Raw genomic sequence first — 23,003 nt, 5'->3', positions numbered from 1 at the left:
GAGGAGGCTGGATGAACCCCTCGCCGGGGTTGTTGCCCCCAGTCCTCTTTCCTGCCATGGCAGGGGGTCAGAGATGATGATCTGCTCAGGTCCCTTCTGACCCTACCAACTATTAAACTATGATACTATGAAACTATAAACTTTATGCAGTACCTGATTCTGAGCTGTGATCCATAATGGCAGCACTCCGTTATCCCACCATTCTGTCTTATTTTGGGTTTCTTTATGGGAAAACTTCTTCAGGGTTTCTGTGTTAAACATCAGATTATGAATCACTCCATGATCTTCAATCCAGCGACCTAGAAGATAGAAAAGGGCAAGACTTGGGATACCATGGAGAATATCTCCCAAAGGAGAGTAATAACTATGGGCATTTGTATATGCCACGGTGTTTAATACTCATTAAATTAACAAGGATTAAAAATTTTAAACTTGTTTATTTTGGTGCATCAGGTTTGTGTAAGTAATGCCCAGTATTACTAATCCCCTCCGTCCACTCTCCACACCACACTGCTGAGAGCCTCACGTTAAGTCCTCCCCTCCCCCCTGCTTGCCAAGCTGCAGTTGCCCCAAAACCCTAACACTTGCACCCCCTAGGCTCCATCTGGTCTCCAGCTGGTGACCCCTGTGGTGGGGATCCTGATGCCAAGCCATGTGCATCCTCTCCTCCCCCCCATGTTAGAAAGTAATGTAAATTTATGTATGAATTTTTTAAAACTATATATATCATATCCGAAATATACATTTCTATTGGGTGAGAGGAGCGGTTGCTGCCTTGGCTCTTCATCCTCCTCCACATCACCATTGGAGATTGTGGTTGTTGGTGCTGGTGGTGAGGTGGGCAGGTGAGTGGGTGGGTGGGTGGGTGGTGCTGTGTTTCTAAAACAGATGTGTGCCATGAACGCTTATTACAAAACTTAACAGTTTTTCTTTCAGTATAAGGACTACAGGATCGTGCTATGCCTGCATTGCAGGACATCGGGATGAAATGCCACTCTCCTGGCCCCCCCACCTGGCCGGGGACCCCTGCACTGTGCCTTGTCTGCGCGCAGCTGTGGGAGCAGGGGAGTGGTGTGGCGGTTCAGGACAGTGGGATGAGCAGGGGCCAAAACAAAAACAAAAAATAGCAGCAGCAATTGAAAGCAGCAGCTAGTGGACAAAGGCCCGAACTACAGAAATTGCTCAGTACCACTTGGTGCAAAAAGAAGGTAATTACATGTCTTTGAGTGCCTTTGTGTTTGTATGCAATGACTCCATAGACATAGACTCATAGACACTAGGGCTGGAAGGGACCTTGGAAGATCATCGAGTCCAGCCCCCTGCCCCAGGGGCAGGAATTCAGCTGGGGTCATAGGATCCCAGCAAGATAAACATCCAAATGTCTCTTGAAGGTGTTCAAAGTAGGTGCTTGAACCACCTCCGGCGGCAGTCTATTCCAAACCTTGGGGGCTCGGACAGTAAAGAAGTTCTTCCTTATGTCCAGCCTGAAACAGTCATGGAGGAGTTTGTGACCATTCAACCTTGTCATTCCTTGCGGCGCTCTGGTGAACAAATGTTCCCCCAGATCCTGGTGAGTACCCCTGATAAACTTGTAGGTGGCCACTGGATCATTGCTGAGCCTGCGCTTTTCCAGGCTGAAGAGTCCTTCTCTCAGCCTCTCATCATAAGGTCCATTTTCCTGACCTCTGATTATGTGGATGGCTCTCCTCTGCACTCTCTCAAGCTTCTCCACATCCTAATTCACAGCAAGTCAAACTAAATTATGCCCAAACAGTTTTACTTTAACACTCTGAAAAGAGTTTTAAAACATCGGGAAATCCCACTTTTGCAAAGAGACACATAGTTGCAGTGCCTGAAAGGGTAACTATCATGACATGTACATGTACCCATTGTCACACAGATGAAGATCCTTGAACCATAATGCAGTAATTAATCAAGTAAGTGGCTATGGCTGTTCCATGTAACCTTTGTCTTTTGGCAAGGGTTAGAGGTGGGAACTCTAGTTTCAAAAGTCCTTCACCATCTGAGAAAAAAGAGTGAATATATTAGCTAGAAGCAATAGCAGGTATCTGGTGGTTAGCTACAGTGGAAAACAGATAATCATCTTCTGTATTGTATGAGTAAAACAGAATATGCATCTTGATAACCCTACAGGAATCTTATTTGTAATTGTTACTTTTTCCTATGGGTATTGCAGTCTTCTACCTAGCTAACTGCATTTCCAGCTGGTGGTGGAATTTTAAAAAAAATCATAGAAAATTAGGATTTGAAGGGACCTCAGGAGGTCATGTAGTCCACCCCACTGCTCAAAGCAGGGCCATCCCGAACTAGATCATCCCAGCCAAAGCTTTGTCTAGCAGGGTCTTGAAAACCTCCAAGGATGTAGATTCCACAACTTCTCTGGGTAACCTGTTCCAGTGTTTTACCACCGTCCAAGTGAGAAAATTCTCTTAATATCTAACCTAAACTTCCCTTGCTGCAACTTGAGACAGTTGCCCCTTGTAATGCCATCTGCCACCACTGAGAACAGTCTAGCTCCATCCTCTTTTGAACCCCCCTTCAGGTAGTTGAAGGCTGCTATTAAATCCTCTCTCAGTGTCCTCTTCTCCAGACTAAATAAGTCCAGTTCCCTCAGCCTCTCATCATACGTCATGTGCCCCAGTCTCCTAACCATTTTTGTTGCCTTCTGCTGGACTCTCTCCAATTTGTCCATATCTTTTCTGTAGGGGGGGCAAACTGAACACAGTACTCCAGATGTAGCTTCACAGGTGCTGAATAGAAGGGAATAATCACTTCCCTGGACCTACTGGCAACACTCCTACCAATGCAGCCCAGTATGCCATTAGCCTTTTTGGCAACAAGGGCACACTGCTGACTCATTTTCAGCTTATTGTCCACTGTAACCCCCAGGTCCTTTTCTGCAGAGCTGCTGCCCAGCCCCCAGCCTGTACCGGAGCATGGGACTGTTCCATCCTAAGTGCAGGACTTTGCACTTGTCCTTGTTGAACCTCATGAGATTTCTTTTGGTCCAGTCCTCCAATTTGTCTAGGTCGCTCTGAATCCTACCCTTACCCTCCAGCATATCTAGTACTCCCCACAGCATTGTGTCATCCGCAAACATGCTGAGGGTGCACTCCATCCTATCTTCCAGGTCGTTGATGAAGACATTGAATAAAACTAGGTTCAGGATTGACTCCTGGGGCACTCCACTTGATATTGGCTGCCAAATAGACATCGAGCCATTGATTATTACCCTCTGGGCCCAATGGTCCAGCCAGTTTTCTATCCACCTAACAGTCCATTCATCCAGTCTGTACTTCCTTAGCTTGTCTGGGAGAATGTTGTGGGAGACTGTATCAAAAGCCTTGCTAAAATCAAGGTACACCACATCCACTGGTCTCCCTGCATCCACAGAGCCAGTCATCTCATCTTAGAAGGCAATCAGGTTGTTCAGGCATGGTATCATTGGTGAATCCATGTTCCCTGTTACTAATCACATTTTTTCTTGTGCAAGTGCTTTGAAATGGATTCCTTGAGGACCTTCTCTGTGATTTTTCCAGGGACTGAGGTGAGGCTGACTGGTCTGTAGTTCCCTAGGTCCTCCTTTTTCCCTTTCTTAAATGTGGGGAATATATTTGCCCTTTTCCAATCATCCAAGACCTCTCCTGATCTCCATGAGTTTTCAAAGATGATGGCCAGTGGCTTTGCGATCTCATCAGCCAACTCCCTCAGCACCCTCGGGTCCATCCCATCCTGCCCCATGGACTTGCATATATCCAGCTTTTCTAAATAGTCCCTAACCTGTTCCTTCCCCACTGAGGGCTGCTCACCTCCTCCCCAAACTGTGCTGCCAGGTGCAGTAGTCTGGGAGCTGACCTTGCCTGTGAAGACTGAGGCAAAAAAGGCATAGGGCACTTCAGCCTTTTCTGCATCCTCTGTCACAAGGTTGCGTCCCCCATTCAGTAAGGGACCCGCACTTTCCCTGATCCTGCTCTTGCTACTGACATACTTGTGGGAACTTCTTGTTACTTTTCACTTCCCTTGCTAGTTGAAACTCCAAGTGTACTTTGGCTTTCCTGATTTCATTCCTGCATGCCTGAGCAATGATCTTATATTCTTTCCTAGTTATTTGTCCAAGTTTCCACTTTTTATAAGCTTCCTTTTTGTGATTTTTTACTGAAGAGTTTCCTGCTAAGTCAATTTGGTCTTCTGCCATACTTGTTAGTCTTCCTGCTCATTGGGATGGTTTGTTTCTGTCCTCTCAATAAGATTTCTTTAAAGTATGGCCAGGTCTCCTGGACTCCTCTCCCCCTCAGACTGGCATGCTAGGGCATCCTGCCCATGAGTTCCCTGAGCAAGTCCCAGGCTGCTTTTCTGAAGTCTGGGGTCCTTGCTCTCCATCCTTCCATTTCTCAGAGTCCTGAACTCAATCATCTCGTGGTCACTGCTTCCCAAGTTGCCATCCACTACTGCATTCCCCACCAATTCATCCCTGCTTGTGAGCAGCAGGTCAAGAGAAGCATGACCCTTTTTCTTTCACTCCTTATCCTAATCTACTTTGCAGTGTTGCTGCAGGCTGCTAAATAGCTGTTTTGATCTGGAAATTGCTAAATTGCTATATTTTTAGTTGTGTGGGGGAAACAATTACTTGGCATCTTGTATATAGCTTGCAAAATTGTAAAATTAGTTAAGTGGGAAGAAATAGCATTTTGGGATGCAAGGTGTTATGTAACAATGACCTTGTAATAAAGCAGGCATGAGTTGCTTTTATCTTTGCATGAATGGACTATGTCACCAGAACTATGGAGTGCCCATATCTTATCTCATAACAGTCTACTACTGGAATAGGTGTAGATGTATGGATGAGATAAAACAATACAAAGCATAAGCTTCTGCATGTAATAGGAAAGGTGATTCAAGGAACAAGTTAGATGAATCATGAATCAATGACAAACCATTTAACTCGTCCAATCTCATCTGGGATTCCTGAACTTAAGTCACTGGGAGTTTGCTGTCCCACTATCTCAAAACTGTCATGCTGAGATATTTTTTGTTTCTTATAGATTAGTTTGCTGCCTTGAAAATATATGGTGGGCATCTGATGTCACGTATCCATAGGTAATTATATCAGACACCTGCCAAAACCCATTTGCTTGTGTAATGCTGTGCTGTTGCAGACATCAAGAGACAGATCTGTGCTCTTAAAAGGAAAATAGTAGGGGGGAGGGTAATCAAAACAATGGTCTAAATTTCCATTTTGCTTGTCAAGATTAGTCATCCCAGTGTTAGGCCAATTCCACAAGTGTGAGATGTGAATTGCTCCATTCCCATAGGCTTCAGCACCATTTCAGCAGTGGCCAGGATGCGGCTTTGAGTTTCTAAAATACTCCTTGAAAGCGAATGGATTGACCAATACTGCCTAGCCAAGAGTAAGTACTAGAAAGAAGGGGGAAAATGGAGTTTCATGGATTTCCACTGGCATCATCATATTTATTATAACCCCTTTTGTGAGAGGGTGAGGGGCAGTGCTGACTCAGTTTCTCCAGAAGTATCTCAGTTCAATGGAAGGGCACAAACAAGTTTGATATATTTATACTTAAGCATCCAAACAGCAAGCTGTAACCCATCATGGAAACCTGATCACAAAATTATCCCTTTTAGCAGCGCAACTTAAAACCCCAACTCCAATAGTCTTACAAGGACCCTTCAGGGTGAGACTCCTCACCTTGTGCACAGCCCCAGCTGTCTCAGATGGCACTAGGACTTCCACTGCTACACAATCACATTGATGAATTAACTTATGCAGCCTTTTAAGTGTAAGTCACAAAGGCCCTGCTTTGTCTGTGCAATCAGATTCTCTCTCTGCTCGGGTCTCCTCAGTTGGGGTTTTAAGTTGCGCTGCTAAAAGGGATAATTTTGAGGGAATGCGTGGGTCCCTTACTGAATGGGGGAGGCAACCTAATGAGACAGGATTCAGAAAAGGCTGAAGTACTCAATGCCTTTTTTACCTCAATCTTCACAGGCCAGGTCATCTCCCAGACAGCTGTACCAGGCTGCACAGTTTGGGGAGGAGGTGAGCAGCCAGCAGTGGTGAAAGAACAGGTTAGAGACTATTTAGAAAAGCTGGACATGTACAAGTTCATGGGGCTGGATCGGATGGACCCAAGGGTGCTGAGGGAGTTGGCTGATGTCACTGCAGAGCTGCTGGTCATCATCTTTGAAAACTCATGACAATCAGGAGAGGTCCCAGATGATTGGAAAAGGGCAAACATAGTTCCCATATTTAAGAAAGGGAAGAAAGACGATCCAGGGAACTACAGACCAGTCAGCTTCATCTTAGTCCCAGGAAAAATAATGGAGCAGATCCTTAAAGAATCCATTGCTAAGCACTTGGAGTAGAAGAAGGTGATTAGGAACACTCAGCACTAACAGCAAGTCATGCCTGACCAACCTGATTGCCTTCTAAGATGAGATGACTGGCTCTGTGGACATAGGGAGACCAGTGGAATTGGTATACCTTGATTTTAGCAAGGCTTTTGATACAGTCTCCCACAACTTTCTTCCAGACAAGCTAATGAAATACAGGCTGGATGAATGGACTGTTAGGTGGATAGAAAACTGGCTGGAGCACTGGGGTCAGAGGGTAGTAATCGATAGCTCGATGTCTAGTTGGCAGCCAGTATCAAGTAGAGTGCCCCAGCAGTCAGTCTTGGGGCCGGTTTTGTTCAATGTCTTGATCAGTGACCTGGAAGATGGCATAGAGTGCAGCCTCAGCCTGTTTGCAGAAGACACCAAGCTATGGGGAGTAGTATATATGCTGGAGGGTAAGGGTAGGATTCAGAGTGACCTAGACAAATTGGAGGACTGGACCAAAAGAAATCTCAGGTGGTTCAACAAGGACAAGTGCAAAGTCCTACACTTAGGATGGAACAATCCCATGCTCCAGTACAGGTTGGGGGCTGACTGGATGGGCAGCAGCTTTGCAGAAAAGGACCTGGGGGTTACAGTGGACAATAAGCTGAATATGAGCCAACAGTGAGCCCTTGTTGCAAAGAAGGCTAATGGCATAATGGGCTGCATTGTTACCAGCAGGTCAAGGGAAGTGATTATTTTCTTCTATTCAGCATTGGTGAGGCCACATCTGGAGTAGTGTGTCCAGTTTTCTGCATGTGTAGACACCTGTCCAGGCATGGGTGGTTGGTGCCTCCGGAGTCTGGGGGCCCAAACAGCCCCAAGCAGCCCCTTGCCAGCTGGAACTCCGCCAGCCTGCAAGGGAAAAGCCACAGTTTCCCACATTTTTTTTCTTTAAAGGAGAATCCACTTTTAAAGTTTGTTCACGACTGTTTCATATATTCATGTGACCCACTTTTGAGTCACGACCCATGGGTTCAGACACACTGTTCTATATGACTTGGAAGGATTATCTTTTCAGTAGATGTGAATAGACAGTCACAACTGAATTCTGTCTTCTCACTGGGCACCTGTGTTTATGTGTACCTTCATATTTGTCATTCTTTTGTGTTCCATGAAGTACAGATGGTGTCACTTGGTTCCTGGTTCCTTTGGTAGCATTTACACAATGCCAGCTCCCTTTTTTAATTTGATGATTTTTGCTAATCTACCACTGTTAGTCTTGCTTCTGGTGCTAGTAATACAAAGCAATGTTCGTTTTCAAAGACTGTAGTTAGTTATTCATTATGGTGCAATGCAGAGAAAGACAAAGGAAAATCCAGCTCTGCATAATATTCAATGATAGCAGCACCACAAAGTTTCAACAGAGAGTGGTGACCTGGCCAAGATCACACACTAAGTCAAGGAGAGGACTGGGACTAGTATGTAGTTCTTTTTGATTCCCAGTCCTGAATGCTGACCGTTAGATCACCATGCCTCTTATGCCATCCTCCCTCTTTGAATTTCTAGAGAAGGCCTGATTTGTGTTCATCCTTTGTGGAAGAGGAGTCCTGAAGTTTGATCGAGAAAGATCTACTCAGATTTGTGCCCACAGGTGTATGTCTGTATGAGCACATGCAGTCTTGTTGGAGAGGGGGGAAAAAGTAGCAGAAATTCTACCAGGGAAAGAAAAACACAAAGGCTGTCTACATGAGCACAGACATTTGGTTCCTTGGGGACAACTAGTATAAGGACACCTTGTGCTGCTGCTAGTTGTCCCTGGGGAATGCTTGTGCCATGCACCGTTTGTTGCACAGCAGGTTGCCATGGGTGGGATAGGGGAGGCTGGGGCCAGGACTGGGCTGTCCCCAGCAGCCTTGCTTGGGGTCCTGGGGCCTCCTGGGGCTGCAGCAGTGGCGATCCTACCACTTGGAGTCTGTCCAGCAGTCAGATTGTGGCTCTGGGCAGCCAGGCTCTGGTTTTGAGGCCTCTCTGCCTTTTTTTGACCCTTGGCTATCCCAGGGCAAAACTCCCACATTGTGCTGCTCCTTTACAGCACAGCTGAATGTGCAGTATGTGGCACTGCAGACGTGTCTGTGGCACCACATACTGTATGGCCGTGCTCATCTGGATGCGGCCAAGGTGCTTAAGTTACCAGAAACATGTGTGCAACTGGAATACTGTTGGAGAAAACTAGTCACAGACAGAGGATTAAAAGAGCTAAATGTAAATAGGACCAGCTTGGAATGATATGGCAGAAGATCCTGAGAAAGCGCACAAAAAGAAGATAAAAGGAGCCTTCCTTCTGCTTATTGCCCTACACTGTGGCTCATAGTCTGCAGTCATGGCTCTTACCCTGAGTACCAATATACCAATGCAAAGGTGGGTATTTTCTGGGGAAGCCAGCCATGTCTCCTCATGTTTTCTGTTGTATGAGGGGAGTAAAACTCTTTGTTCTACACGTGTGAATGCATATATTAGTCCTGTACATTTCTTGGCATGTTCTGAAAGGGCACTGATGCAGGGAACTACAGACCAGTCAGCCTCACTTCAGTCCCTGGAAAAATCATGGAGCAGATTCTCAAGGAAGCCTTCTCAAAGCATTTGGAGGAAAAGAAGGTAATCAGGAACAGTCAGCATGGATTCACCAAGGGCAAGTCATGCCTGACCAACCTCATTGCCTTCTATGATGAGATGACTGGCTCTGTGGATGGAGGGAAGCAGTGGATGGGGCATACCTTGATTTTAGCAAGGCTTTTGATACAGTCTCCCACAACAGTTCCACAGGCAAGCTGGGAAGTATGGGCTAGAAGAAGGGACTGTAAGATGGATCGAAAAACGGCTGCAGCATCAGACTTAAGAGGGTTATAATCAATGGCTTGATGTCTAGTTGGCAGCGAGTATCAAGTGGAGTGCCCCAGGGGTTGGTCTTTGGGCCAGTTTTATTCTATGTCTTCATTAATGACCTGGAAGATAGGATGGAGCATACCCTCAGCAAGTTTGCAGATGACACCCAATGGGGGAGTAGTAGATATGCTGGAGGGCAGGATTAGGATGCAGAGAGACCTACACAAATTGGAGGATTGGGCCAAAAGAAATTTCATGAGGTTAAACAAGGACAAGTGCAAAATCCAGCACTGAGGATGAAACAATCCCATGCACTAATACATGCTGGGGACTGACTGGCCGGACAGCAGCTCTGCAGAAAAGGACCTGAGGGTTACAGTGGACAATAAGCTGAATATGAGCCAACAGTGAGCCCGTGTTGCAAAGAAGGCTAACAGCATACTGGGCTGGATTGGTAGGAGTGTTACCAGGAGGTTCAGGGAAGTTATTGTTCTCCTCTATTCAGCACTGGTGAGGCCACATGTCGAGTACTGTGCTCAGTTTTGGGTCCCCCACTACAGAAAGGATATGGACAAATTGGAGAGAGTCCAGTGGAGGGCAGTGAAAACAGTGGCAAGGCTGGGGTATATGACTAAAGAAAAGAGGCTGAGGGAAATGGGCCTATTTAGTTTGGAGAAGAGGAGACTGATGTGGGATTTAATAACAGCCTTCAACTACTTGAAGGGTGTTTCAAAAGAGGATGTAGCTAGACTGCTTTAAGTGGTGGCAGATGCTAGAACAAGGAGCAATGGTCTCAAGTTGCAGCAAGGGAAGTTTATGTTAGATTTTAGGAAGAATTTTCTCACTCGTAGGATAGTAAAACATTGGAACAGATTACTCAGAGAAGATGTGGACTCTACATCCTTGGAGGTTTTTAAAACCCAGTTAGACAAAGCTTTGGCTGGGATGATCTAGTTGGGGATGGTCTTGCTTTGAGCAGGGGGTTGGACTAGATGACCTCCTGAGGTCCCTTCCACTTCTAATTTTCTACGATTTCTTTGATTTCTCTGAGACGTCCATTTCACGCTGCTGCGTGGATCACCAGCAACATGAGGATAGGCATGTTTGGTTGAGTGGTTCCTTGAAAATGTGGCATTGGGGGCTGGTGATAGATTCCTCATTGTGGGCCATTTGTTTCTCTTTAGTTTATGCTCTTAAGCTGCATAGAGCAGGGGTTGTCAACCAGGGGTACGCACACTTGTGGGACTACTTGGGAAGGCCCCAGGGGGTACGTAGCAGAGGTGCGGAGAAATGAGGGGACTTCCAGTTTCGCCAGTGGCACTTCTGGTTTTGCCACTGGTGTTTCTGGTTTTGCTGCTGCATGTGGGGGAAACTCGTCAACTGGCCTGGGGACTTCCTGCTTCTCAACCGGCCACTTGGGGTACACTAACCAAAAAAGGTTGAAACCCCCTGGCATAGAGTGTAAAGATTGCTCCACTTGCTTGTTTGTTGGCATGAGTTGCACATTTTTAGATATCTTAAAATAGATCAGTGTACTACTGTCAGGAGTGAACCTGACTGAACCTTTTCTTAAGCCAGGGCATTTCTGCATGTAGGCCCCTTGCTGACGCATTAAATCTTGGATGCTTCTGTTTCATTTACATGCAGCTATTGGTAGTGCTACTGGCACATAGCAGAATATTACTGAGTATTGTTGGCTCTACATAGTTAATTTACACATGTAATTAATTAAACAGCTCTTTCTTTGTGTATTCCTGCTTCTTCCAAATCTGATTATTTGGCTGGAGCTCTCCTGGACTTATTAGCTATTATACCAGTTGCATGGCCAGCAATGATGGTGTGTGCACCCCAGTGTAAATTCTGCTGGTTGGCCTGCCCTGTTTTACAGTGCTTAACTTGTTTTGCCTATGGATGTGTTTTCAGGGAGTCGTGCATGCATGTAATTGCTCCTGTCCATGTGGCTCTTGATCTAGGCTCCAAAAATCCTTTCCTTTCCCTAAATAAAGATCTTTTTTTTATCACTTAGTGCTGTGGGATGCAGACTTTTATTACTTTGCTGCTAATGAATATGGGTATATTACAAAGAGGCCAGCATTCTTTGTTTTTTCCTCTATCAGTGTGAGCACATTTTTCATTGCACTCTTCACTTGCCAGTTTTTTGGATCTTCATTTAATTTTAGGAATTTTCAATTGCTATGAGCTGCTCTTCAAGAAGAGTGCTACTTGAGTGGGTTTTATAGTTCTGTTTAACCATGTTCCTAACAATTATATGCCAGAACTTTAATCAGATTTGTTGGAAGCAGTGTAAAGCTCCCACTCATGTCAGGTGTTTTCAGCTAGGTGTTATGTGGATTTTTTTCTTTTAAAATTTACAGTCCCTCTGGTTTGCATGTTACCAGTTGCTCATTTTATATTTGAAAGATATTACCTTCTCCTTTATGCTAACTTTCCCTCTCCATCTCCCTGCTTTGTCTTTACAAACTCAGCTCAGAGCCAGTTGGACATAAACTGATATATTCAGTGCTAGAAGAACTAGTTCGGGGCAAATTTCTAACCCACCTAAACAGTGTGGGTTCAGAAATCAACCATGGAAGGGACTTTTGTAAATTGACTAAATTTACTGAGGGAGATGAGTTAAAAGGGACCTAGAGATACTAACGTTTGCAATGACACTTGAAGCTCTTAGGACTCAATCCAAAGTCTATTGAAGTCAAGTGGGCCTTTTAATTTCAGGGGGTTTTGATCAGACGGGTAGATATTACATTTTATCCTATATTGAAAGATAGACAGATAGGTAGAGCAAGAAGAATCTGCCAGTCAGCAGAGATGAGTTAGAGATCTAGCAAGTGATCCTAGGGATAGTTTGGAACTTCTCCAAAGTTTGGAGCTTTCAGGTTGGGTGTCTGGTTTGAGGCCCACTTCTGTAGCTTGTATTCATCTAATTCTCACAAGTGGCAGTAGAGGGAGATTTGATGGGTATGTGGAAACAATTTGGGAAAGGAAAGAAAAAAACATGAGAGAATAGAAAGAATAAGAGACACATTGTATTTTATTGCCATAATGCTGCTTTTCCTTTTTTTAAATTATGCAAATGAATCCTAGAATCATAGAAAATTAGGTTAGAAGGGACCTCAGGAGGTCATCTAGTCCAACCCTTTGCTCAAAGCAGAACCACCTCCAATTATATCATTCCAGCCAAGGCTTTTTCTAGCTTTGTAAAAGCTTTGTCTCCAAGGATGGAGATGCCACCACCTCTCTCGGTAATGTGTTCCAGTGCTTTACTACCATCCTTCTGAGAGAGTTTTTCCTAATATCCAACCTAAACTTCTCCTGCTTGTCATTTGCCACCACTGAGACCAGTCTAACTCCATCCTCTTTGGAACCCCCCTCCAGGTAGTTGAAGGTTGTTATTAAATCCCTTCTCAGTCTTCTCTTTTCCAGACTCAATAAGCCCAGCTCCCTCAGCCTTTTTCCTCAAAAGTCATGTGACCCAGCCCCTTCACCATTTTCACTGCCCTTCACTGGACTCTCCAATTTGTCCACATCCTTTCTGTAATGGGGAGCCCCAAACTGGACACAGTACTCCAGATGTGACCTCACCAGTGCTGAATAGAGGGGAAGAATCACTTGCCTTGATCTGTTGGCACCACCCCTACCAATGCAGCTATGTATCCCGTTAGCCTTCTTGGCACTAAAGGCATACTTGGCTCATATTCAGCTTATTATCCACTGTAACCCTCAGGTCCTTTTCTGCAGAGCTGCAGCATGTATTAGTGCACTGGATTGTTCCATCCTCAGTGCTGGACTTTACACTTGTCCTTGTTGAACCTCATGAGATTTCTTTTGGCCCAATCCTGCAATTTGTCTAGGTCTCTCTGCATCCTAATCCTACCCTCCAGCATATCTACTACACCCCCCAGTTTGGTGTCGTCTGCAAACATACTGAGGGTACACTCCATTCGATCTTCTAGGTTGTTGGTGAAGACACTGAACAAAACCAGCCCCAGAACGGACCCCTGGAGCACTCCGCTTGATACCGGCTGCCAGCTAGACATCCAGCCATTGATTACTACCCTTTGAGCCTGATTATCCAGCCAGTTTTCTATCCACCTAACAGTCCATTCATCCAGTCTGTAATTCCTTAGGTTGCCTGCGAGAATGCTGTGGGAGACCATATCAAAAGCCTTGCTAAAATCAAGGTATACCACATCCACTGGTCTCCCCATGTCCACAGAGCCAGTCATCTCATCATAGAAGGCAATGAGGTTGGTCAGGCATGATTATCCCTTGGCGAATCCATGCTAACTGTTTCTGATCCCTTTTTTTTCCTCCAAGTGCTTAGAAATGGATTCCTTGAGGACCTGCTGCATGATTTTTTCAGGGACTGAGATGAGGGGGACTGGTTTGTAGATCCCTGGATCCTCTTTCATCCCTTTCTTAAAGATGGGCACTATATTTGCCTTTTTACAGTCATCTGGGACCTCCCCCAGTTGCCACAGGTTTTCAAAGACAATGGCCAGCATCTCTGCAATCACTTCAGCCAACTTCCTCAGCACCCTCATCTGCATCCTGTCTGGTCCCATGAACTTATACATGTCTATCTTTTCTAAATAGCTCCTCACCTGTTCTTTCATGACTGTCAGCTGCTCACCTGGTCACCAAACTGTGCTGCCAGGTGCAGTAGTCTGGGAAATGACTACTTGGGCCTCTGGGGACCAAGATGAAAAAGGCATTCAGTAATTGAGCCTTTTCTGCCTCCCCCATTCAGTAATGGACCCAGAATTTTTTTGATCCTCCTCTTGTTACTAACATACTTTTAGAAACCCTTCTTGTTTTTCCTTTATGTCCCTTTCTAGCTGCCACTCCAATTGGACTTCGGCCTTCCTGATTTCGTCCCTGTATCCCTCTTATACTCCTCCCCAGTTGTTTGTCTAAGTTTCTACTTCTTGTAAGCTTCCTTTTTGTGTTTTAGCTCACTGAAGAGTTCCCTGCTAAGCCAAGCTAGTCTTCTGCTATACTTGCTAGTCTTCCCGCTCATTGGAATGGTTTGTTCTTGTCTCCTCAGTAAGGTTTCTTTAAGATATGAGCAGCTCTCCTGGACTCCTCTCCCCCTCAGACTGGCCTCCCAGGGGCTCCTGCCCTTGAGTTCCCTGAGCGAGTCAAAGTCTCCTTTTCTGAAGTCCAGGGTCCTTGCTCTGCTGCTGTTCTTCGTTCCTTTCCACTACATTTCCCACCTAGTTTTTCCTGTTTGTGAGCAGCGGGTCAAGAAGAGCATGGCCCATTTGCACCAGGACATTGTCCTCAGCACGTTTCAAAAAACTTCCTGGATTTCCTGTGCACTGATGTTTTGCGCTCCCAGCAGATATCAGGGTGACTCAAGTTCCCCAAGAGAACCAGGGCCTGTGATTGGGAAACTTCTGTTAGCTGTTTAAAGACAGTCTCACCCACCTCATCCTCCTGGTTTGGTGGTCTATAGCAGCCACCCACTACAGCATCACACCTGATGCTCCCCCTCTGACTCTGCCCCTCTGCAGAATAGCTTCATAGTTAAACTACTTCCTGGCTGTGTCACTGACCCCCACTGAGCTTTGGTGTTACTATTTCAAAAGTGACATAGGCACCTATAGCTTCAATTTCTTGAAGGCATTTGGGGGCCTAAACTTCCTTAAAATCAGAGGGCTGTAGGCAGTGATGCACCATTATGGACTATAGAAATCCAAGTTCTACTGACAGTTGATGACACTTAGGTTACCACTATGCTATTGCCCTGTAGAAAGTGGGTTCATCATGGAGAAAATAAGCCCTGCCAACTTAATCTTGCCCTGTGATGCTGTTGCACATCACAATCTGGCAGATAGGCAGAGTAAGTGGCTCAGAAGCAGCCTTAAACCCTAGTGCTACCTTGTGGCTCTGTCTTGAGGGAGCCATTGGGTGAAGTTGGGGGATGTGCTTACACTGCTTAGGGTTGCTCAAAGCCCCTCTGGTCTAGTCTTTATGTTATGCTTCATTTGAATCAAAATTAGAAGAAAAATCAGGATGGGAGAAAAGAGGGAAAAATCCCAAGGATGGTATCTCCATAAGGGACCAATGATCACACATCTGCCTATTGCCCTTTCTCTGACGCTCTTGGGGCCAGCCACTGTAGGAGACTGGATGGACTTGAGGTTTGAATCATTGTAGCAGTTCACATGCAGGCATGTTTCTCGTGATGTAACAAGAAACTAAAAGGGCCAAACTTCCTCCTGGCATAATTTTGCTGGAGTCAAAACCAGAAGAGAATTTGGTCTCCATCTGAGCCTTAAGATAGGATGTGGGTAAATGCTGCATGTATCAATGGTTCCAGGGTCTTTACAGTGTTGAAAAAGTGATTCTTAGGCTATGAAACCGTTTCTTTCAACTATGGCAGTAAAACTGTCTGTACATTTCCTGAACCCTAATTGAGTGTTCTGTGGCTGTATGAGGGCAGTTTCCCAGAGAGTTTCACTTAGAGAAACAGATGAATTGGCTAGAGAAATCAAGCAAGGTACAACTTTATGATGTAGTCAACTCAAATCAACAAATAGAGAAATGTGTTAGTGCAGACATTAACAAAACCTATATTTAACTATCAACAGAAAAACAAAAGCAAAAGAATTCTTTTATTCCTTTCCCCACATTTCTGTTGGCATCAAATGCTTCTTTTTAACATTCAAACCAACTCGCTGAAATAAAATAGCCTTGGCATGTCAATAGAAATGATTCTGAAGGCATTTTTCCAGCACAAACTCTATTGATTGCTCATATCATTAAACCTTTTCTTGAAAACAAATGAATAAAGCTTTTCAACACTTTCAGATGACTTCATTTTGTTTGCAATAGCTAGTGCACTACAGTACAGTGCTGTTTATTATTAATATTTACCTTTCATATGACTATCTCACAATGCATTCCGGTTTCTACCATGAGAATGCTACAATACAGAGGCTAGAAGGTACACAGAGAGAGTCTGTAAGGTAGAACGAGTCTGAAGGGCAGATAATAGAAAGCAGTGCATCAGAATGGGATGACAGTAAAAGATGGGGGGGATCAGATCTGAAGCCCATTGAAGTCTCCACTAAAAGATCCCCCCATTAAATGCTGTAAATGGATGTATTCGCTTCCCTCTGTATACAGGAATGGGTGAGTAAATCCATTCAGCAGGCTTACTTGACACAAGTAAAAGACTTGTGAATGGTGTTTCTTGAATATTTGCTTCATCATTCCTAATTCTTCCTTCCTAGTTCATTTACAGAAACATTCCAACAGAGGCAGAGCGATGGAAAATTATATTTGAACATATTGGGTCAAGATAGTAATTGGGCATTTTTCACCTGTTTTACTTCTATGGCAACAACAGACCCTCCCTACTATTCCACACCCAATTCCCTGAACTTGCTGAAACCTTGAGGAGCTTGATCTGGCACTTTACAGAGAAGGTGCTGCATATCTGAGCTGCAGGCAAAAAAAAAAAAAAAAGGGAAAGAAAGAAAGAAAGATGAGCAGAAGAGGAAGTGTGAAGCAACTTGATCCTCTAATAATCAGAGTGTTGTTATGTAATCCTATTCCAGCCTAGAAGCTGGAGAATCAAGTGCCTCATAACAGAAGGAAGATTGTACATAATTCCATATGTTCTTAGATATGCTTACTCTCTACCCATGCTGGTCATGTTATATTAGCGTCCTTGAGAGTAGGGGAGTGAGTGAGCATGAAACAAATTGTTCAGAGGAAAGGATTTTGTCCTGAATGCTTGTTTTTTCCATCCTTCACTAGTACTTGAGTTTGTCTAGTTTACCTACCCTGCCCTTATACCAAGCAAAGACTTGAAAGATCAAAGCCCAAATGAAGAAGTTTTGCAACACAGAGACTCTGAAGGGAATCTTGCAAGCTGGTATGGCTCATGCTCAGTGTGGCATTACATCAGGCCACTAGGTTCTGCCTATATTGCCCAGCATGTCATTTCTGTGGGAGCAGGAAACTTGCAACTGAGAAGCAGCAGGAAGTATATTATAGGGGAAAATAATAAGCCCCTTGCATTTATGTTTTGCTGTAGTCTGCTTTAAATATAATAATGCTCTCTTTTTCACCTAGGTGGTATCTTGTCTATTCAGCTAGATCTTGAAAATTGTAATTGACAAAATTATAATATCAGGCTTGATACTTTTGATAGCTTTTGTCCGAAACTCTGCAGTGATAGCTTCTTATTTCCAATTGATTCATTGGGGGATAAAATATATGCTACTACATTAGAACTTTCCATTCACACACCATTTACTTGACAGGATTTTCTTAGTATCACAGCATAACTTATCCTTACTGCTATTCAATCACTTTGTAATAAAAACTGAGATTGCAAAAATGTTCATTGTCATTACTGGTGATAGACCAGTAAGTACAGCCTCTGTGAAGAGAAAAAAAAAAAGGGATATATTATACTTAAAAAAAGGCTGACCTGTAGAGAATTGTTTTTCAGTCAGGAGATGCCTGAATGGAATTCATATAATGTAGGAGAGTGTCAGATAATTTTGCAGTCTTGGACCTGTAATCAGTCACTTTGAAATGGATTCTCTTTCACTCAAAGTAATAAAAATGCTTACAGTAATAATATCTTGGGAAATATCTCCTCCAGGCCCCTGACCAAGACTTTGAAACAAACAGAGAAGAGGCTCATGCTTCAGGGCATAAGCTAATGGTTTGGTTTCAGGAAGAAATTTTCCCTTTAATGGCCAGAAATGGTAGATTATCCCAGCATTGCCCGTTGCAAGATTCTTTTCTCTTAAGTGGCTGATTCTGGTCAGCGTGAGAGTCAGCATACTCAGTTAGATGGTCTGTGTGTGGGACAATTCCTGTGTTCAGTTGACCATCTTCAGAAAATGTACATTGAGCTCAGTATGTGGGAAAGGCATTTGGGAAATATAGTCATTGCTATGTAGATTAGATATCATAGATAAAGTCCAGATTCCATACCTCACTAGTGAGTCTCCATGCTTTGTTTCAAGGACAGCCCTTGTCATGTTTGTAGACATCATACTTACAATTGCAGAAAATTAGAAACCTAAATTACCATTCTGCTTTCAATTTAAAATGACAAAATTTATAGTTATATTTCCAGTGTCATGCAAATATCTGAACAGTGCTTTACAAACATAAATGAAGTCTCACAATACCCTTGTGAGGTAGATGAGTAAAGGGCTACCAGTCTGTAAAATGAGAAATGGAGGCATACATAAGCAAAGTGATTTGCAAATAGTTCAGAAGAGTTTTTTCTGTGTCAAGACTTTATTACTGGGCATACGTTGACTCTGTGGCAGTGCATAGAATAACAGCCAAGAGTCTCAAACCTCAGGCCCCTTTCTAACCACTAGGCAATGCTCTGCCACACAACAGAAGTAATTTGCATTAAGTATATTATATGAATTCACCACTAATACATAGTAATTTAATCAGTTACTGAGTAATTTATTTTCTTCATGAGTGTTCTCTTTATTGAAAATGTTTCTATTAATTTTATAAAGTAGTTAAAATCTAGGTGGTTTCCAAGCATATCTGTTTATTTTAATTAATTCTCACTACATAACAAACAAAAATAAATAGCATGTAATTACATGACGGAACTTTGGAACTGCAATTAAAACTATCAACTCATTTTTCTCTTTCAGCATGCTGACCTTGAACCCTGCTATAAATGTAGCAAGCAGTATTACTCATCACAGTAATTGATGCTTTCTTGGGGGCAACAACTGATAAGCTATGTCCTTGAATAATAAGACTGTGCTGTAATGCGTTAGCAATCTGCAGCCTCTGTAAAAAGTCCCAGTTTTGCTCAATTGAAGTTTGTTTGGACTTCTGCCTGAATTCAAAGGGAAGAATCAAGCTGCTTATATACCAGTTTCTGGTACAGGGTAGGCAACAGGAAGTCAACTGGGGGATTGGAAGTACAGTGTTGACAGATTTAAGAAAAATGGAAATACTGTATTGGAACGACAATATAAGAAAAATTTTGTACGTTGAGAATATAAATGTTTTTCTGCATATGGCTATAAATAACAATTATTTTGATCATTTCACTCATTGTCAGCTCTCAGAATTTTAATTTCAGGATCTTGCTTGAATTCTGCTTTGTAATCATGGCATTTTGGTGCTACACACTTGTTTCAGAAGTACAGTCCTATCTGTAATGTGCCTTTGAGTGAGTCAACATGCCTGAATCACAAAAAGTGTAAGGTCCTCTGAGAAGGGAAAGTTGATTAAGTATGAACATTTTCATTCAACTGCAGATACTCTTTATTAAATATTTTGGCTACTTCTGTATATCATATGAGGGTTCTGGTATCACAGAGAGAGAGAGAGAGAGAAAGTGAGAGAGAGAGAGGTGCCATAATCTCTTGTGGCAATAGGCAGAATGGGGCAAAGCCATAGCAGCAGAGGATTTTCTGATTTAGTTAATCTATTTCTCATGTATGCTGGGAAGGGCCAGCATGTGGATTCCCATTCTCAGACTACATTTGCTGCCATATCCTGTGAAAGACTCACTTTCTTTTGTTTCCCAGTATAAACATCTTCCTCTCAAGTGCTTGGGTGATTGGGCTAGTACAGACAGCGATAAGGCACTCTTGAACCAGCTTCTTTTCATCCAGCATTGTCAGGCAGGAAGCTTCACTGTTAGTTCACAGAGAAATAATTTACCTTTCCTGACTTAAAAGCCTAGGTAGCATTTGTCCTAAGAGTAAGTGCCTCAGGTTGCAGCGTGGATGACTTAGTTCAAGAGATGGCGGTCTTCCCTCCAGCACTGTAGCATTATGAGGGGCCCATGACACCAGAAGTTGTCTACTTTTTAAGCACGTGTGAAGTTAGAGGCTTAACCTCCTATGGTCACTAATTTTCCCAAAGCCTCTTTTGCAAGAATTACGGATTTGGAACTGATGTTTCAGCCAAATTTCAATTGGGTAATTACGTTCTGGAGTCATAAAACTGCCAGTGCAAGTTATTGCATTTAGCATCAGACTCTTCATTCCTTGTGCTAAGACAATACATCTATTTTATATTATTTCTTAAACACCTGAAATGCTCATTGGTGGAAAATGCCTACTTTTGAGGCACATATGATTTAAAATCCATAGCTTGTTTTGTTTCATCCTAGATGAGATAGCATTTCACTAATGAGTCAAGTGGTCTCTGCAAATTACATGTATATCTACATCCAACATGCTTTGCTCTCCAAAAATGAGGTACAGTACAGGCAGTCATCGGACTTACAACTCAATTGGTTCCTGAAAACCTTGTCTTAAGTTGAAACGTTGTAACTCAGAACCAGTTTTCTCATAAGAAACAATGTTATAAATGGGGGATTGGTTCCTGAACCATGGCCTGATACCCTATTTTCACCAAAAATACCCCAGAATGTTGTACTCAATCAATTATAGATGAGTAATGTAGCTACATTAATATATTTATATTGTAAATAAAATCATATTGATTTGGAAGGACTTCTTTGAGGTGACTGCTGGACTTTTTGAAAGGCTCTTAGCTGGACTTTTTGAAGGGTTCTTGGCTGGAGTCTTCTCAGGAGTCTTGGCTCCAGGTTTTTCTGGAGTCTTGGCTGCTTTCTTAAAGAAAGCGTCCAGGGAAGTTTGGACAGATGTTCTCCAGGGAGATGAGCAACGCAGTGAACTTGTTCACTGGCATGGCATTGCATCGGATCAAGCATTGTAAGTCGAAACTGGCGTTGTAAAGTTGAAACAGGGTGTCAATTTATTGTAAGTGCTAAATGTTGTAACTCTAAACGTTGTAAGTCGAGGACTGCCTGTATACTACTTGTGATTATTTATATGGTAGAAATAAGCTGCTTTGGCTTCTTTAAGCAGAAAATATTGGTTCTGTTAGGAATGATGGGTCCTGATTTGGAAATGAGCTAATGTAGCCTGTAATATTATTATCAATATTACAGTCTTACAATCTATTAACTTTGCCTAGTAGAGCTATTGGTTATTACTAACTTGACACCAACGATATTGTGTAGAAACCTTGCCTGTATCCATAGAGAGCTCAGCTAAAATGAATGGTTGCAGGCTTGCGCTAGCACAGAACCCAGTTTAGGACTGAAGCCAGAATAAAGATGTCCCTTCCATCCAATTTTTCACCTTTAACAAGACTGAAGGGTTATTGGAAGCAAACCAGTTAATTAGTCATTGAGCTGGAGGAGAGAATTTTATCATGGTTTTCATCAGGAATACCCTCCTTGGGTACAGACACTGCCAATATTTTTTTCTTTTTTTTTTTCCCTGTCCCAGATAATTCCTTTTCACATTAGGGTGCAATGGGGTCTTATTACAGTCTGTTTATAAGATAAATAGCAGTGAATTCTGATAGGCTTTCCATCATCGTTGTATAGGTAACATTCATTTTATAAAACTAAAGCCGAGCAGTAAGAGGAGAGGAGTGGCTTTGGGGATAAGTGCTCAGATAGGGAACTACCTTGAAGAAGCTTTTCTCTGTGCTCATGACTTGGGATGATTGATTGCTGCTGAGTGTTTGCCTAGTGCCTGGGTGGATTTGGGGTTCCCCCCCACCCCATGGTACGTGATTGCTTGCTTTCTTTCTTTCTTTCCTTTTCTCTCTCTCTCTCTCTCTCTGTTATTTTCTTTTCTTCCCCCTTCTGGAGTGACTGGGTGGCAGGGCTTGCTCTCAGTGGGCCTGGTTTTGGTAGAGCTAGGATAGGCAGCCTTGTTATACATTATGCTATATGTCACATAAATGTTGATCAGTGATAGTTCTAGCTTATAGACCTGTGCGAAAAGGGAAATATTCAATTCAGATTCAGATTCGGCTGATTCAGAGGACAGTGATTCAATTTGGATTTGGCAAAATCAGCTTCGGAAGATTCGGCGCTGATTCAGAGAGATTTGGTGATTCGGATCAGCCGGGGAGAGGCAGGCACAGCTGGGCAGCTGCAGCTCCTCCAGCTGGGCCTGCCTTTCCCTGGGTGGATGAGCTGTGGGAGAAGCCCCCATGGCTTCCCTGCACAGCCCCAACCCCTGCCCATCCCCAGCCTCCTGGCACTTAAAAAAAAAAAAAGCCCCACACTTACCAGCTGTAGCAGGGGCTGTGGGGGCTGTGCAGCCCCCACTCTTCGATTTCCCCCCACCCCAGCCCTGCCCCGATGGCATCCCTGCCTGGCCCCAGAATCCTGGCAATTAAAAAAAAAATAGCCCTGTACTCACCGGCTGCAGCAGCAGCAGCAGTGATTGGAGGCTCTGGGCACTCGTGGCAGAGCCTCCCTGTGCAGCACAGGGCAATGGGAGGCAGCAGGGATCACCTCCCCACCTGGCAGCCATGCAGCAGCGGCCCCATGGCACAAGTGCAGCACAGCTTGGCAGGGCTCTGTGCACTGCCTAGGACCTGGGGCTGCTGGGGCTGAGCAGTGCCAGGCTCTGGCCGACAGGTGGAACTGCCCCAGCTCCCAGACAGTGTGCAGTACCCTGCCGAACCGTGCTGTACCTGTGCCATGGGGCAGCTGCTACGTGGGTGCCAGGTGAAAGGGGCGTGATCCCTGCTGCACCCCGCTGCCCCATGCTGCACGGGGGAGCTCTGCCAACCCCCAGTCACTGCTGCTAGAGCCGGTGAATGCAGAGCTTTTTTTTTTTTAAGTGCCAGGAGGCTGGGTTGGGCAGGGAGTGGGGCCAGGCAGGACAGCCAACAGGACTTCTCCCACAGTGCCTCTCACTGTGCCTGCCTCTGTCCTGGCAAGCAGC

The 23,003-nt window shown here is 44.0% G+C and overlaps 1 protein-coding gene across 1 annotated transcript in view; it reads right to left on the bottom strand.

Annotated features, from left to right (window-relative positions):
* LOC102375177 (ectonucleotide pyrophosphatase/phosphodiesterase family member 7-like) overlaps positions 1-23,003 on the bottom strand; it is a 60,109-nt gene that overhangs the window by 26,701 nt on the left and 10,405 nt on the right. Inside the window, exon 2 of the mRNA XM_006015585.1 lies at positions 154-299. Coding sequence (XP_006015647.1) covers positions 154-299 — 146 coding nt within the window. The remainder of the gene's footprint in view (positions 1-153; positions 300-23,003) is intronic.

The sequence above is a fragment of the Alligator sinensis genome, unplaced genomic scaffold (genome assembly GCF_000455745.1).
Source record: "Alligator sinensis unplaced genomic scaffold, ASM45574v1 scaffold404_1, whole genome shotgun sequence".
In the NCBI taxonomy this organism is placed as follows: Eukaryota; Metazoa; Chordata; order Crocodylia; family Alligatoridae; genus Alligator; species Alligator sinensis.
Note: the sequence above shows the minus strand (reverse complement) of the source record. Positions and strands in the feature narration are given on the sequence as shown.